Consider the following 15,279-nt stretch of genomic DNA (forward strand, 5'->3'; position numbering starts at 1 on the left):
TATTCAGATCCTTTGCCTATTTTTTAATTGGGTTGTCTTTATTATTGAGTTGTAAGAATTCTTTCTATATTCTAGATACAAGCCCTTCCCTTAGATACATGATTTGCAAGTATTTTCTCCCATTCTGTGGGTTGTCTTTTCACTTTCTTGATAGTGTCCTCTGAAACACATGAGTTTTAATTTTCATGATATCCAATTTATATATATTTTCTTGGGTTGTTTTGTGTTTCTGTGGCATATCTAAGGAATTGTCACATACTCTAAGGTTCCAAAGACTTATACCTATTTTTTTCTAGGAGTTTTATAGTTTTAGCTCTTACATTTAGATCTTTAATCCATTTTAAGTTAAAGTTTGTATACGGTGTGTGAAAATAAGATTTTAATAAAAACTTGATGTCACATTTTTCATTAGGGAGATAGAGTTACATACTACACCTGGGTGTTTCATCCATGATATCTAGCATATGTAGAGAAAGGATTTTTACCTTTTATTACCTTAATTTATCAGTATCCATCCTCACGCTACGATCTAGGTACAACAGAGTAATTATCTCCCAGATGGAAAAACTGAGGCAGAAAGGATCAACAATTTGTCTAAGATCACAGTGTGCACAAGCGATGGGGCCAAGTTTAGAACCCCTGTCTCCTGTTTCTTGCTCCTGGTGCCTCCTTCCACTGCTCAGATTACACTGCAGTGAGGGGATTCTGTAAAGCATTAACAGGATAGCCATTAAACATGTTTTGTGTTGTAAAAAAAGGGTTCCAGTAAAGGAAGGAAATCAACACCTAACAGAAATCTTAATAGGTACATAATTTGTATTCTATCATTTAATCCTCCTTATAACCCTTTGTTATGGATTTTGGTCCCCCCAAAAGATACCTTAAGGTCCTAACCCCTGCACCAGTGAATGTGACTTTAGGGAAATAAGGTTTTGCTTTGCAGATGTTATTAGTCACACTGGAGTAGGGTGGGTCCTAATCCCTTTATAACGGGACCAAGTGGTGCTTTATAAAGAGAAGGACAGATACAAACAGAATCACACAGAGAGGAGACAGCATGTGAGGCTCCATCTATAAGCAAAGGGATGCCAAGGGTTACCGGCAGCCACCAGAAACTAGGACAAAGGCATGGAACAGTTCCTCTCTCACTCAAAGTCCCCAGAAGGAACAGACATGGCCGAGACCCTGAATTTGGGTTTCCAGCTCCAGAATGGTGAGAAAATAAATTTATGTTATTTAAGGCCATCCACTTCATGATATTTTGTTACGGCATCCCTAGAAGAGTAAAATACCATTCAAGAGAGGGAGAAAGAAACTAAAACTTCCTGACAGTGGTTAAGTCATTTGCCCAAGGTCAGAGTCAAAGGAAGTAGCCAGTTGCTGTTCAGTCAGTTCTGACTCATGGTGACCCCGTATGTGTCAGAGTTAAACTGTGCTCCATAGGGCTTTCCATGGCTGCTTTTTGAGAAGTAGATAGCCAGGACTTTCTTCCTATGCATCTCTTGGTGGAGTCCAATTTTTCAATTAGTAGCTGTTATGGATTGAATTGTGTTCCCCCTAAGGTATGTATCCCCTATGTGTCTGTCAGTTTGTGGTACTGTGGGGGCTGGCATGTTGCTGTGATGCTGGAAGCTATGCCACTGGTATTCAAATACCAGCAGGGTCGCTCATGGCAGGTAGGTTTCAGCTGAGCTTCCAGACTAAGACAGACTAGGAAGAAGGATCCAGCAGTCTATTTCTGAAAATATTTAGCCAGTGAAAATCTAATGAATAGCAGTGGAACATTGTTTGATATAGTGCAGAAGATGAGCCCCTCAGGTTGGAAGGCACTCAAAATACAACTGGGGAAGAGCTGCATCTTCAAAGTAGAGTTGGCATTAATGACATGGATGGAGCCAAGCTTTAGGGACCTTCATTTGCTGATGTGGCATGACTCAAAATGAGAAGAAACAGCTGCAAACATCCATTAATAATCCAAATGGGGAATGTATGAAGTATGAATTTAGGAAAATTGGAAGTCATCAAAAATGAAATGGAATGCATAAACTTCAACATCCTAGGGATTAGTGAGCTGAAATGGAATGGTATTGGCCATTTTGAATCGGACAATCATACGGTCTACTATGTCAGGAACGACAACTTGAAGAGGAACGGCATTGGATTCATCATCAAAAAGAACATTTCAGGATCTATCCTGAAGTACAAGGCTGTAAGTGTTAGGATAATATCCATATGTGTACAAGGAAGATCAGTTAATACGACTATTATTCAAATTTACACACCAACCACTAAGGCCAAACACAAAGAAATTGAAGATTTTTACCAACTTTTGCTGTCTGAAATTGATCAAACATGCAATCGGGATGCACTGATAATTATTGGAGATTGGAATGCGAAAGTTGGAAACAAAGAGGGATCAGCAGTTGGAAAATATGGTCTTTGTGACAGAAACAATACCAGACATCACACGATAGAATTTTGCAAGACCAATGACTTCTTCACTCCAAATATCTTTTTTCACCAACATAAATGGCGACTATACTTTTTTATACAAGTGGACCTTGCCAGACGGAATACATAGGAATCAAATCGACTACATCTGTGGGAAGAGATGATGGAAAAGTTCAATATCATCAGTCAGGACAAAACCAGGGATTGACTGTGGAACAGACCATCAATTGCTCATATGCAAGTTCGAGTTGAAACTGAATAGAATTAGAACAAATCCACGAGAGCCAAAGTACAATTTTGAGTATATCCCACCTGAATTTAGAGACCATCTCAAGCATAGGTTTGATGCTTTGAACACTAATGACTGAAGACCAGACGAGTTGTGGAATGACATCAAGAACATCATACATGAAGAAAGCAAGAGGTCATTAAAAAGACAGGAAAGAAAGAAAAGTCCAAAATGGATGTCAGAAAAGACTCTGAAACTTGATCCTTAACATTGATTAGCTAAAGCAAAGGAAGAAATGATGAAGTAAAAGAGTTGAGCAGAAGATTTCAAAGTGCAGCTGGAGAAGACAAAGTATTATAATGACCTGTGCAAAGACTTGGAGATGGAAAACCAAAAGGGAAAACTCACTTAGCATTTCTCAAGCTGAAAGAACTGAAGAAAAAATTCAAGCCTCGAGTTGTAATATTGAAGGATTCTATGGGGAAAATATTAAGTGACACAGGAAGCATCAAAAGAAAATGGAGGGAATACGCAGAGTCACTATACCAAAAAGAATTGGTCAACATTCAACCATTTCAGGAGGTACCATTGGAGCAGAAACCAATGGTACTGAAGAAAGACGTCCAAGCTTAAGGCATTGGCAAAAAACAAGGCTCCAGGACTTGGCAGAATACCACTTGAGATGTTTCAGCAAACGGATGCAGCAATGGAAGTACTCACTCCAAGAAATTTGGAGACAGCTACCTGGTCAACTGACTGGAAGAGATCCATATTTATGCCTATTCCCAAGAATGGTGATCCAAATGAATGTGGAAATTATTGAACAGTATCATTAATACCATAAAAAAAAAAATAGGTAAGTAAAATTTTGCTAAAGGTCTTTCAAAAGCAGCTGCAGCAGTATATGGCAACAGGGAACTGCCAGAAATTCAAGCAAGATTCAGAAGAGGACGTGGGACCAGGGATATCATTACTGATGTCAGATGGATCCTGGTTGAAAGCAGAGAATACCATAAAGATGCTTACCTGTGTTTTATTGACTATGCTAAGGCATTAGACTGTGTGGATCATAACAAATTATGGATAACATTGCAAAGAATGAGAATTCCAGAAGACTTAATTGTGCTCATGAGGAACCTATACATAGATCAAGAGGCAGTCATTTGAAGAGAACAAAGGGATATTGTGTGGTTTAAAGTCAGGAAAGGTGTGCGTCAGCATTGTATCCTTTCACCATACTTATTCAATCTGTGTGCTGAGCAAATAATCCAAGAAGCTGGGCTATGTGAAGAAGAACAGGGCATCAGGATTGGAGGAAGGCTTATTAACAACCTTCATTATGCAGATGACACAACCTTGCTTGCTGAAAGTGAAGAGGACCTGAAGCATTTACTGATAAAGATGAAAGACCACACCTTCGGTAGGGATTACACCTCTACATAAAGAAAACAAAAATCATCACGAAGGGACCAATAAGCAATATCAATGATAAACAGGGAAAATATTGAAGTTGTCAAGGATTTTATTTTACTCGGATCCACAATCAATGCCCATGGAAGAAGTAGTCAAGAAATCAAAACACACATTGCACTGGGCAAATGTGCTGCAAAAGACCTCTTTAAAGTGTTGAAAAGCAAAGATGTTGCCTTGAAGAATAACGTGTGCCTGATCCAAGCCATGGTGTTTTCAGTCACCTCCTATGCCTGTGAAAACTGGACAATGAATAAGGAAGACGGAAGGAGAATTGACGCCTTTGAATTGTCGTGTTGGAGAAGGATACTGAATATACCATGGACTGCCAAAAGAACGAACAAATCTGTCTTGAAGAAGTATAGCCAGAATGCTCCTTAGAAGCAAGGATGGCGAGACTACGTCTCACACACTTTGGACATGTTGTCAGGAGGGATCAGTCCTGGGAGAAGGACATTATGCTTTGTCAAGTAGAGGGTCAGCGAAAAAGAGATAGACCCTCAAGGAGATGGATTGACACAGTGGCTGCAACAATGGGCTTAAGTGTAACAATGATTGTGAGGATAGCAGGACCGAGCAGCGTTTCGTTCTGTTGCACACAGGGTCGCTATGAGTTGGAACCGACTCAATGGCACCTAACAACAACAAAATGTCTGTCAACTTGGGTAAGCCATTGTAATGGATTGAATTGTGTTCCCCCAAAATGTGTCAACTTGGTTAGGCCATGTGTAGTTATGCTCTATTTTGTGATTTTCCTATGTGTTAAAATCTTAATCTCTCTGCCTGTGGATAAAAGGATTACTCAGTTCACCTCTCCGATCCAACAGGGAGTTTCCCTGGGGTGTGGCCTGCGCCACCTTTTCTCTCTCAAGAAATAAATGGAAAGGGAAGCAGGCAGAGAGTTGGGGACCTCATACTACCAAGAAAGCAGCACCAGGAGCAGAGCCCGTCCTTTAGACACAGGGTACCTGCACCTGAGAAGTTCCTCGACCAGTGGAAGACTGATGACAAGGAATCTTCCTCCAGAGCACACAGAGAAAGAAAGCCTTCCCCTGGAGCCAACACCCTGAATTTGGACTTGTAACCTACTGGACTCTGAGAAAATAAATTTTTCAGTGTTAAAGCCATCCACTTGTGGTATTTCTGTTATCGTAGCACTAGATGACTAAGACCGCCATGATTTCCAGTATTGTGTGGTCATCCACCATTTTGTGGTGGTTCAGTGGTAGAATTCTGGCCTTCCATGTGGGAGACCTGGGTTCAATTCCAGGCCAATGCACCTCATGCACAGCCACCACCCATCTGTCAGTGGAGGCTTGCATGTTGCTGTGATGCTGTAAAAATGGCACGGGGGCAGCGTCCTCTGACCCCCTTATCTAACTTCACAAGGTGAGAGGGGAATCACTGTCAACAGCCCAATGCTGACTGCTATGAGGTGGAGGTCTGACATACTCCATCCTCCAACCTTTTTAACAATTCTGACACCAGCTGTTCTTCCCATAGCACTCCTACGTCTCTGCTGGGTTCAATAATGCGTCGCAATGGCCACACAGAACTCACAAACTGTACTTACAGTTATAGGGTTTATTAGGAAAGTAACAGGTTACAATTCAGGATACAGTTCTTCGATCAGGACAGCTTCTTCTCAGCCATGCCCGCAGGCAGATCTCTCTCTGGCCCTCAGCCTTTCAGCCATCAGCCCTTGGCTGTCTTGGGCAGACTCAGCCTCTGCCCTGCTTGGGCAAATGTTACAAAGCTCTTAAATTCCACCAATAAGAGCCCAGAGGCCTTGGGCTGAAGGCATTCAGGTCTCTATCTCCATGGGTCAGCAAGCATAGCTCTGTTGACAAGTGCCTGGAGGCACCCCACTTCACCAGCAAGCCTCCTGCCTGAAGGCGCTCAGGTTTCTCATTCCATAGGCCAGGAAGCACACCACGCTGTTTCCTGCCGGTCTCCTGGTTCTGCTACTACTAGTTCTCTGCCATGCTTCCCATCACTTCTCATCCTCATGCCATCTATTGTGTTACAGCTTTCTGTCTCCTGCATTGAGGAGGTTCTCAGTGCAGGGGCCCCAGGTTCAAAGGATGAACTTCATTCCCGCCTCTTCTTTCTTGGTGGTAGTGAGGTTCCCCCTTTTCCACCTCTGGGATGGTTCATTTTAAGCTTAGCAGGATGGCAAAACTGACCTATCTCCTTGTTAGGGTTCCATATACCGTATTTGCATGGTCCCACCATACAAGGGTGCCATGCACCTTATTTGCATTATCAGCAGGCTATTCACAAGCACCTTATGTGCATAGTCTCATCCAGTCATTTGGTAGGAGTTACAAGACCACGGCAAGAAAGCCATTATAAAAGTGATCCATTGCACTGCAGATGCTGAACTTCCAGACTAAGACTGACTTCGAAGAAAGGCCTGGCAACTTATTTCCAAAAATCAGCCAATGAAAACCCTATAGATCACAAGGATCCAAACCTGTTGTGTGTGCATGGGCCCCCATGAGTCAGGGACAACTCAACAGCAGCTAACAACAGCACAGCACACTAACACACATACAGTGTCTTCAGTCATTGCAATTGATATTTTACACAGAAGTAATTCAGCATATGATTAATGGGGCATGGGACTGAAATCATAAAATCTGATATGCCTAAAATGTAGCCCATGTTTATTTTCTTTTTCTTTTTATTGTACTTTAAGTGAAAGCTGACAAATCAAGTCAGTCTCTCATACAAAAATTCATATACATCTTGCTATGTACTCCCACTTGCTCTCCCCCAAATGAGACAGCACACTCCTGGTCTCCACCCTGTACTCCCCCTGTCAATTTAGCCAGCTCTGACCCCCTCTGCCTTCTCATCTCCCTTCGAGACAGGAGCTGCCCACATAGTTTCATGTGTCTACTTGAGCCAAGAACTCACTCCTCACCAGTATCATTTTCTATCTTATAGTACAGCCCAATCCCTGTCTGTAAGAGTTGGCTTTGGGAATGGTTCCAGTCTTGGGCTAACAAGGTCTGGGGACCATGACCTCCAGGGTTGTTCTAGTCTCAGTCAGTCCATGAAGTCTGGTCTTTTTACAAGAATTTGAAGTCTACATCCCACTGCTCTCCTGCTCCATCAGGGATTCTCTGTTGTGTTCCCTGTCAGGGCAGTCATTGGTTGTAGCCAGGCACTATCTAGTTCTTCTGGTCTCAGGCTAATGTAGTCTCTGATTTATGTGGTCTTTCTGTCTCTTGGGCTCATAATTACCTTGTGTCTTTGGTGTCCCATGTTTATTTTCTTATGGTGTATTTTTATTTAGTGTTTTCATGACTTAGCTTCCTTATCCAAAATTTAGTTTAAAAAAAAAAAAAAGGCAAACAAGTGCAAATATATAATCCTATCATTTTAAATTGGAAGAAATTTAACAACCCTGTGATGCTCATGTGTTATTCTTACATCAGAAGGAGAAACTAAGATGCTGACAGTGGGCTAGATTTCTGATTCTATCACCTGGTCATTGCTGTCCTCGCACAAATTACCAGGATGTCAGGAAGATCAAGTAAGTTAGTGATTGTAAAACTTTTTGTTTTATGAAAAGTTAGTAAATGGCACATATGGGGCTGGAATACAGCTCTAGGCTTCAGGAGGCATCAGAGCTTTTGTTTTGAAGCGTAGATTATCAAGGAAAGTGCCTAAAAATCTACATTTAAATGGTAGGCCTGTGTTTGTTTGAAAAAATTACCTTGTGTTAAGGAGCCCTGGTGGCACAAATGGCTTAAGAGCTAGGCTGGTAATGGAAATGTTGGTGGTTCAAATCCAGCCAGCGGCTCCACAGGAGAAAGACCTTGGTGATCTGCTTCTGTAAAGATTACAGCCAAGAAAAGCCTATGGGACAGTTCTACTCCATCACATAGGGTCGCTATGAGTTGAAATTGGCTCTACAGCACCTAACAAAAACAACCTTATGACAAAACCAGGCTTACCTTCATCTGATGTGGAAGTTTCTGATTGTAACCAAACGAGGGTTCTTGTCCTATTAGCCGATCAAAATAAGACAGACACCACACCACCAGTTACAAGGGAAACACAAAGTGGAAATTTATTCTCTGTGCAGACAAAGAACAACAGGGGTCTAGCAACCATAAGCCCGCTTGCTCCGTCTGAGGGAGTTTGGGAAGGTTTTACTTCCAGTGGCATCTGGGGCTTGGGTTTGGTGCCTGGAACTCTCCACCCTTACCCTCCCATGTCCACATTTGGAGATCCAGATGTTGAATCATGTTGGTGATGTTCAGGTCCAAGGACAGATTGAGGACACAGCTCTTCAGGTCCTGCACATGCGCCAAAATCTTGGTTCGCGCATGCGCAGGATTCTGGCACCAAACTCAAACTGTGGTTAGGGCCGCAGTGTGTTCGGGCCAAACCATAGTTAGAAGCTGTGGCTTGGCGTGCTGCAAGGGGGTAGGGGAACCACGGCGGAGCAGGGGGAGGTCTCGGCGGAGGCTTCATAATCATTACATTAAATAAACGTTCTGCACAGAGCAGGCTTCTCCTACTCAGCTAACCTACTTCATGTTTTATTTCTATTTTTTCATTCTCTTACTCAACTCAGGTTGATACTGAAGTGCAAGTTGCTGAAACCCCCAAGTGCTGACCCCAGGGACCAGTTGTTTTTCATCCTCTTAGAGGACAGATCATAACTTGTTTATGAGGCATATGAGAGGTTAAGTTAGCTATGAGGGAAGGATTGTTTAGTAAAATAAAACTTTCCACACCCTGCTCCCCCTCCTACCTCAGTAAGTGGCAGTACTAACTACCCAGGTGCCCAAGGCAGAAACTTAGCATTACCGATGGTACTCCCTCACCCTCACATCCAGTGAACTGCCAAGCCTAACTTTTTCACACCTCTTGAGGTTGATCAAACGTGCAATCAGGATGCACTGATAATTACTGGTGATTGGAATGCAAAAGCTGGAAACAAAGAAGAAAGATCGGTTGTTGGAAAATATGGTCTTGTGATAGAAATGATGTTGGAGATAGCATGATTGAATTTTGCAAGACCAACAACTTCTTCATTGCAAATACCTTTTTTCACCAGCATAAACAGTGACTATACAATGGACCTCGCCAGATGGAATACATGGGAATCAAATCAACTGTATCTGTGAAAAGAGATGATGGAAAAGCTCAATATCATCAGTGAGGACAAGGCCAGGGGCTGACTGCAGATCAGACCATCAACTACTCATATGCAAGTTCAAGTTGCAACTGAAGAAAATTACAACAAGTCCACAAAAGCCAAAGTACAAACTTGAGTATATCCCACCTGAATTTAGAGACCATCTCCAGAATGGATTTGATGCACTGAACACTAATGACCGAAGACCAGAGAAGTTGAGGAATGACATCAAGGACATCATACATGAAGAAGGCAAGAGGTCATTAAAAAGACAGGAGAGAAACAAAAGACCTAAATGGATGTCAGAAACTCTGAAACTTGCTCTTGGACATTGAATAGCTAATGCAAAATGAAAAAATGATGAAATAAAAGAGCTGAATAGAAGATTTAAAAGGGTGGCTCGAGAAGACAAAGTAAAGTATTATGATAACATGGGCAAAGACCTGGTGTCTTAGTCATCTAGTGCTGCCATAACAGAAATACCACAAGTGGATGGCTTTAACAAAGAGAAATTTGTTTTCTCACGGTAAAGTAGGCTAAAAGTCCAAATTCAAGGAATCAGCTCCAGGGAAAGGATTTCTTTGTCAGCTCTGGAAGAAGGTCCTTGTCCTCAATCCTCCCATGGTTGAGGAGCTTCTCAAGCACAGGGACCCCAGGTCCAAAGGTGGTGCTCTGCTCCTGGTGCTGCTTTCTTGGTGGTATGAGGTCCCCCACTCTCTGCTTGCTTCCCTTTCCTTTTATCTCTTGAGAGGGAAAAGGTGGTGCACGCCACACCCCAGGGAAACTCCCTTTACACTGATCAGGGAGGTGACCCCTGATCAATCCCACTCTAATTGCATTAACATAAAATTACAACCACAAAATGGAGGACAACCTCACAATACTGGGAATCATGGCCTAACCAAGTTGACACATATTTTTTGGGGGACACAACTTAATCCATGACACCTGGAGATAGAAAACCAAAAGGGAACACGTTCAGCATTTCTCAGGCTGAAAGAACTGAAGAAAAAGTTCAAGCCTTGAGTTGTAATACTGAAGGATTCTATAGGGGAAATATTAAATGACACAGGAAGCATCAAAAGAAGATGGAAGGAATACACAGAGTCACCATGTCAAAAAGAACTGGTCAACATTCAACCACTTCAGGAGGTACCACAGGAGCAGGAACCAATGGTACTGAAGAAAGAAGTCTAAGCTTAAAGCATTGGCGAAAAACAAGGCTCCAGGAATTGACAGAATACCACTTGAGATGCTTCAACAAACGGATGCAGCAATGGAAGTACTCACTTGGCTATGCCAAGAAATTTGGAAGACAGCTACCTGGTCCACTGACTGGAAGAGATTCATATTTATGTCTATTCCCAAGAAAGGTGAGCCAAACAAATGTGGAAATTATTAAACAGTATCATTAACATCATAACAAGTAAGTAAAATTTTGCTAAAGGTCATTCGAAAGCAGCTGCAGCAGTATATCGACAGGGAACTGCCAGAAATTCAAGCAGGATTCGGAAGAGGACGTGGAACCAGGGATATCATTGCTGATGTCAGATATCCGGATCCTGGCTGAAAGCAGAGAATACCAGAAGGATGTTAACCTATGTTTTATTAACTACGCTAAGGCATTAGACTGTGCAGATCATAGCAAATTATGGATAACATTGCAGAGAATGGGAATTCCGGAACACTTAATTGTGCTCATGAGCAATCTGTACACAGATCAAGAGGTAGTCATTTGAACAGAACAAGGGCATACTGCATGGTTTAAAGTCAGGAAAGGTGTGTGTCAGCATTGTATCCTTTCACCATACCTATTCAATCTGTATGCTGAGCAAATAATCTGAGAAGCTGGACTACAGGAAGAAGAACAGGACATCAGGATTGGAGGAAGACTTATTAACAACCTGGAATAGGCAGATGACACAACCTTGTTTGCTGAAAGTGAAGAGGACTTGAAGTACTTACTGATGAAGATCAAAGACCACAGCCTTCAGTATGGATTACACCTCAACATAAAGAAAACAAAAATCCTCACAGCTGGACCAATAAGCAGTATCATGATAAATGGAGAAAAGATGGAGGTTGTCAAGGATTTCATTTTACTTGGATCCACAAGCAACACCCATGTAAGCAGCTGTCAAGAAATCAAAACAGGCATTGGGCAGATCTGCTGCAAAAGACCTCTTCATGTGTTGAAAAGGAAGAGGTCACCTTGAGGACTAAGGTGCACCTGACCCAAGCCATAGTGTTTTCAATTGCCTCATATGCATGAGAAAGCTGGACAATGAATAAAGAAGACTGAAGAACTGAGGACTTTGTGGTGTTAGAGAAAGAATACTGAATACACCATGGACTGCCAAAAGAACGAACAAATCTGTCTCGGAAGAAGAGCCAGAATGCTTCTTAGAAGCAAGGATGGCAGGACTACCTATCACATACTTTGCATATGTTATCAGGAGGGACTAGTCCCCAGAGAACAACATGCTTGGCAGAGGGTCAGCGAAAAAGAGGAAGACCCTCAATGAGATTGATTGACACCGCGGCTGCAACAATGGGTTCAAGCATAGGAACAATTGCAAGGGTGGCGCAGCACCGGGCAGGATTTTGTTCTGTTGTGCATAGGGTAGCTATGAGTGGAAACCGACTCAAGGGCACTTAATGGCAACAATTTGAGAGGTGGAAGCTTCCTGTTCCTCCATCTCTGTTGATACTTCCTATTCAGTAGTAGTGGTAGCAGCAGCAGTAGCTAACGTTTGAGTCAAAACGAGGCTTTACATCTATGAAATCATTTAACCCTCACAACAACCCTGTTATTATCTGCATTTCACAGATGAGAAACTGAAGCATGGAGAACTAAATTAAGAAACTTGGTTCCAGATTACACAGCTAGCAGCCGGAATACCAACCCAGGCCTTCCAAACCTGTGCAGCCACTAGTACAGACATCTCTCTCCTCTCCTGTGCCTGCCCCAGCAGGCTTCCTCCTGACTGGTTTCTAGGATTCTCATCTTGTCCCCTGCCAATCCATGTTCCATATTTTTGTTCTAAAACACAAATGGAACCATGCTACCAAAGACTTCTCTGCGTGCCTCCAGTGCTCTTGGCAAGTCCAACTCCTTAGCCTGGGCTGGCATTTGTGTACGATTCGGTCCTCATCTTGGTCTACCATTTTTTATTTCCTGGAATTCATCCATCCTGTATTTTCACTGTTTGTCTCCCTTCCTCCCCAACAACCTCTTTCCTCCAGAAGTTCCTGGAAAGGACTGGAGCTCGGTAACATTTAAGCGAATTGTTGAAAAGCAGCGGTGGTTTATCACTGGACAGTTTTACAGACAGGAATTGTGAAATCATTCTCTGGGCTTCTTTGAAAACGGTGAATCCTCATCCAGGAGTCTCTCCAAGTTTTGATCAGGGTACTCCATCACCTTGTAGTATCACTATTGGTTTCTGTCTGTATCCTCAGGAAACCTGTTATTCATGTTATTCTTGTTGTAACTCTCTCCCAGCTCGCTGCATGAGCCAGGGCAGAATGGATGAAGGCGCTGAGCAGAACGATTCGTAGGGGCCGGCCTAAACGACTAACTTCATGACCTCTCAAGGTCTCTCTCCTAGGCTCCGTGCAGCGCAGGTTCCAACAGTCGGGAGGAGGTCCCCGGCTCGAAGGGGGCCGCAGGGATCCCGAGTTCTGGGCGGACACTGCGAGGCAGCTGCGGCCTGAGTGTACGAACCACTCCTCCGTAAAAAAGAGTGGATGAAGGCGCAGGAGAAATGTGGGTTTTGGGAACTCTGAAAAATACACTCCGAGTGGAGCCCCTCGGGCAACGTGACCGAGTACCAAGGGCTTCTCTGGCCACGCCAGGCCCACAGGTGCCTCCTCCCGGCCCCCGCCTCAGCCTGCCGGGGCCTCCCTCCCACCTTCCCTTGCTTTCCCCTCCTTGGAACACACAGCTTGCAGTTCCCGCGGCTGCAGCGCGAGACAAGAAACGCGCGCCGGGAGCGAGCCCCGGAGGGGGCGGGCGGCGCGGGCCAGGAGTGGGGCCCGGGCGGGACTCGGGAGCTTGCGCTGCTCCCCCCGCGCTCCGGCGCCGGGCCCCGGCAGGGGAGGTGCGCGACGGGCCTCTCCGCGCCATCTCCCTCCTCCCGCCCTCCGGCCCGGCCCGGGGCGCAGGCGGAGGGGCGAGGCGCGGCCCCACCTCCCGGGGCAGGCGCGGGCGGAGCCCGGCCCACCTCAGCCCGCCGCGGCGGGAGCAGCGCGGAGCGGCGCCGAGGGCAGCGAGCTCGCATTCGAACCTCCCTCGCAAAGACAGTCTCCGCCCCACAATGCACCGCGGCGGGCAGCCTTTGAAAAAGCGGCGCGGCTCGTTCAAGATGGCGGAGCTCGACCAGTTGCCTGACGAGAGTGAGTAGCACCTCAAAACACCCCCCCTTCTTCCTCCCGGCCGCCCGCCCCGAAGCTTTCCGGCCAGGAGGGGCCGCCGTGCCCTCCGCCGGAGGGGGGACTGACTGCCAGCCCCACCGTAGTCCTCCTAGTCCCTCCACTCCGGTGTTGCCGCCGTGTCGCCGCCTTTGTTATGGTGTCTGTGTGTAGGTTTCTGGGGTTGTGTGAGCGCCAGGGCCGGAAACCGAAAGCTCAGGAGTCCAGCCTGTGCCGGGAGGAGGCGGCGGCTGCTCCCCTGGCCGGACTCGGGCCACCCGGCCGAGGTGGAGGAAGAGCGGCCCCGGTGCGCGGGGGCTGCCCTCGCCGCCTGCACCAGTCACCGGGCGCGGAGAGACGCCTGCCGGGGTTATGTAACTCGCCTGTCCCGGGGCCGGGGAGGGTTCGCGCTCGGGAGGGGGTGGTCACAACCCCGGCTTCTTGCCTCAGCCTCTGATCTTGTCCCGTCTTAGTTCCTGCCTCTACGGGCACTTGTGATCGTCCCTGTCCCTCCTCCCCACCGGTGTGTCCACCTCTAGAAGTGTTTCCGTGTCAAGAGGCTAGCCCCTTCCCCTGGGACCACAGGTGGCTGTGGACCCTTCCAGAGGTAATCCAGACTGGATACACAAGTATTCAGGTAGCCTCCATCCCACAGACTTTCGTGTGTGTGTGTGTGTGTGTGTGTGTCTTTAAGAGTCATGGGAGTACCTTGTACACAGGGATGTGACCAACACAGCATACATATAGTACTCTTCCTGACACCCGCCCCTGTGCAGGGCTCACTAACCATGACTACTCTGCCATCCATGGGATCTCTGCAACATACAAGCTCACATGTGTTTACTAAGTAAAAGCACCAACTCCATAGTTCAAAGCACAGTGGAACTTCATTTTGTAATTTTAAAAATCGCACAAGTTATGTAAAAAGGCAAGTATTTTAGCAAAGTACAAAAAAGGTCCTGAGTCCACACTCATTATTCAGTTTATGTGTATGTATCATTCGTCAGAGTTTTAGTATAACAAAAAGAAGGCTCAATCACTGTAAAATCATTTGTGAAAAAGGCAGATAGGCTTAAAATGAGAGCTATATACAGCCAATTCTGTTTTCTTTGTGGGGTCGTATATCCTTAATGCGCTATAAAGTAAATAAAAAGCTCAAGTTGTAGTGAAAAGTTGTATTAAAAAGAGTTTGTGTTTTTAATTTGCTCTAGATCAGCGCTAAGTTCCAATAGAACTTTCTCAGTGATGGAAATGTTCTATTCTGTGATGTTCAATAGGGTAGCCACTAGTGACATGTGGTTATGGAGTACTTGAAATGTGGCTAGAGGGACTGAGGAGCTGAATTTTAAATTGTTTAATTAAGCTTAAATAGTCACATGTGGATAGTAGCTCTAGCCTGTTTGTGAGTTTTGTTTCTTGATTGGAGAATACAGTTCATTGTGACTTAGGATGCTACCAAGTAAGAATGGGCCTACTAAGCACAACCTAGTTCTTATCTGGAAAAAGTTTTTTTTTTTTTTCTTTCCATCCTCATCATCTTTACTATAAAGATGAC

At 44.8% G+C, this 15,279-nt stretch overlaps 1 protein-coding gene across 1 annotated transcript in view; it reads left to right on the plus strand.

Annotated features, from left to right (window-relative positions):
- Window positions 1-13,611: 13,611 nt before the first annotated feature.
- The window catches only part of LIN9 (lin-9 DREAM MuvB core complex component), an 86,348-nt gene continuing 84,680 nt past the window's right edge, over window positions 13,612-15,279 (plus strand). The window contains exon 1 of the mRNA XM_064276795.1: window positions 13,612-13,709. Within this exon, the coding sequence (XP_064132865.1) occupies window positions 13,631-13,709 (79 nt within the window). The 5' untranslated portion in view covers window positions 13,612-13,630. The remainder of the gene's footprint in view (window positions 13,710-15,279) is intronic.

The sequence above is a fragment of the Loxodonta africana genome, chromosome 25 (assembly GCF_030014295.1).
Source record: "Loxodonta africana isolate mLoxAfr1 chromosome 25, mLoxAfr1.hap2, whole genome shotgun sequence".
Classification (NCBI taxonomy): Eukaryota; Metazoa; Chordata; class Mammalia; order Proboscidea; family Elephantidae; genus Loxodonta; species Loxodonta africana.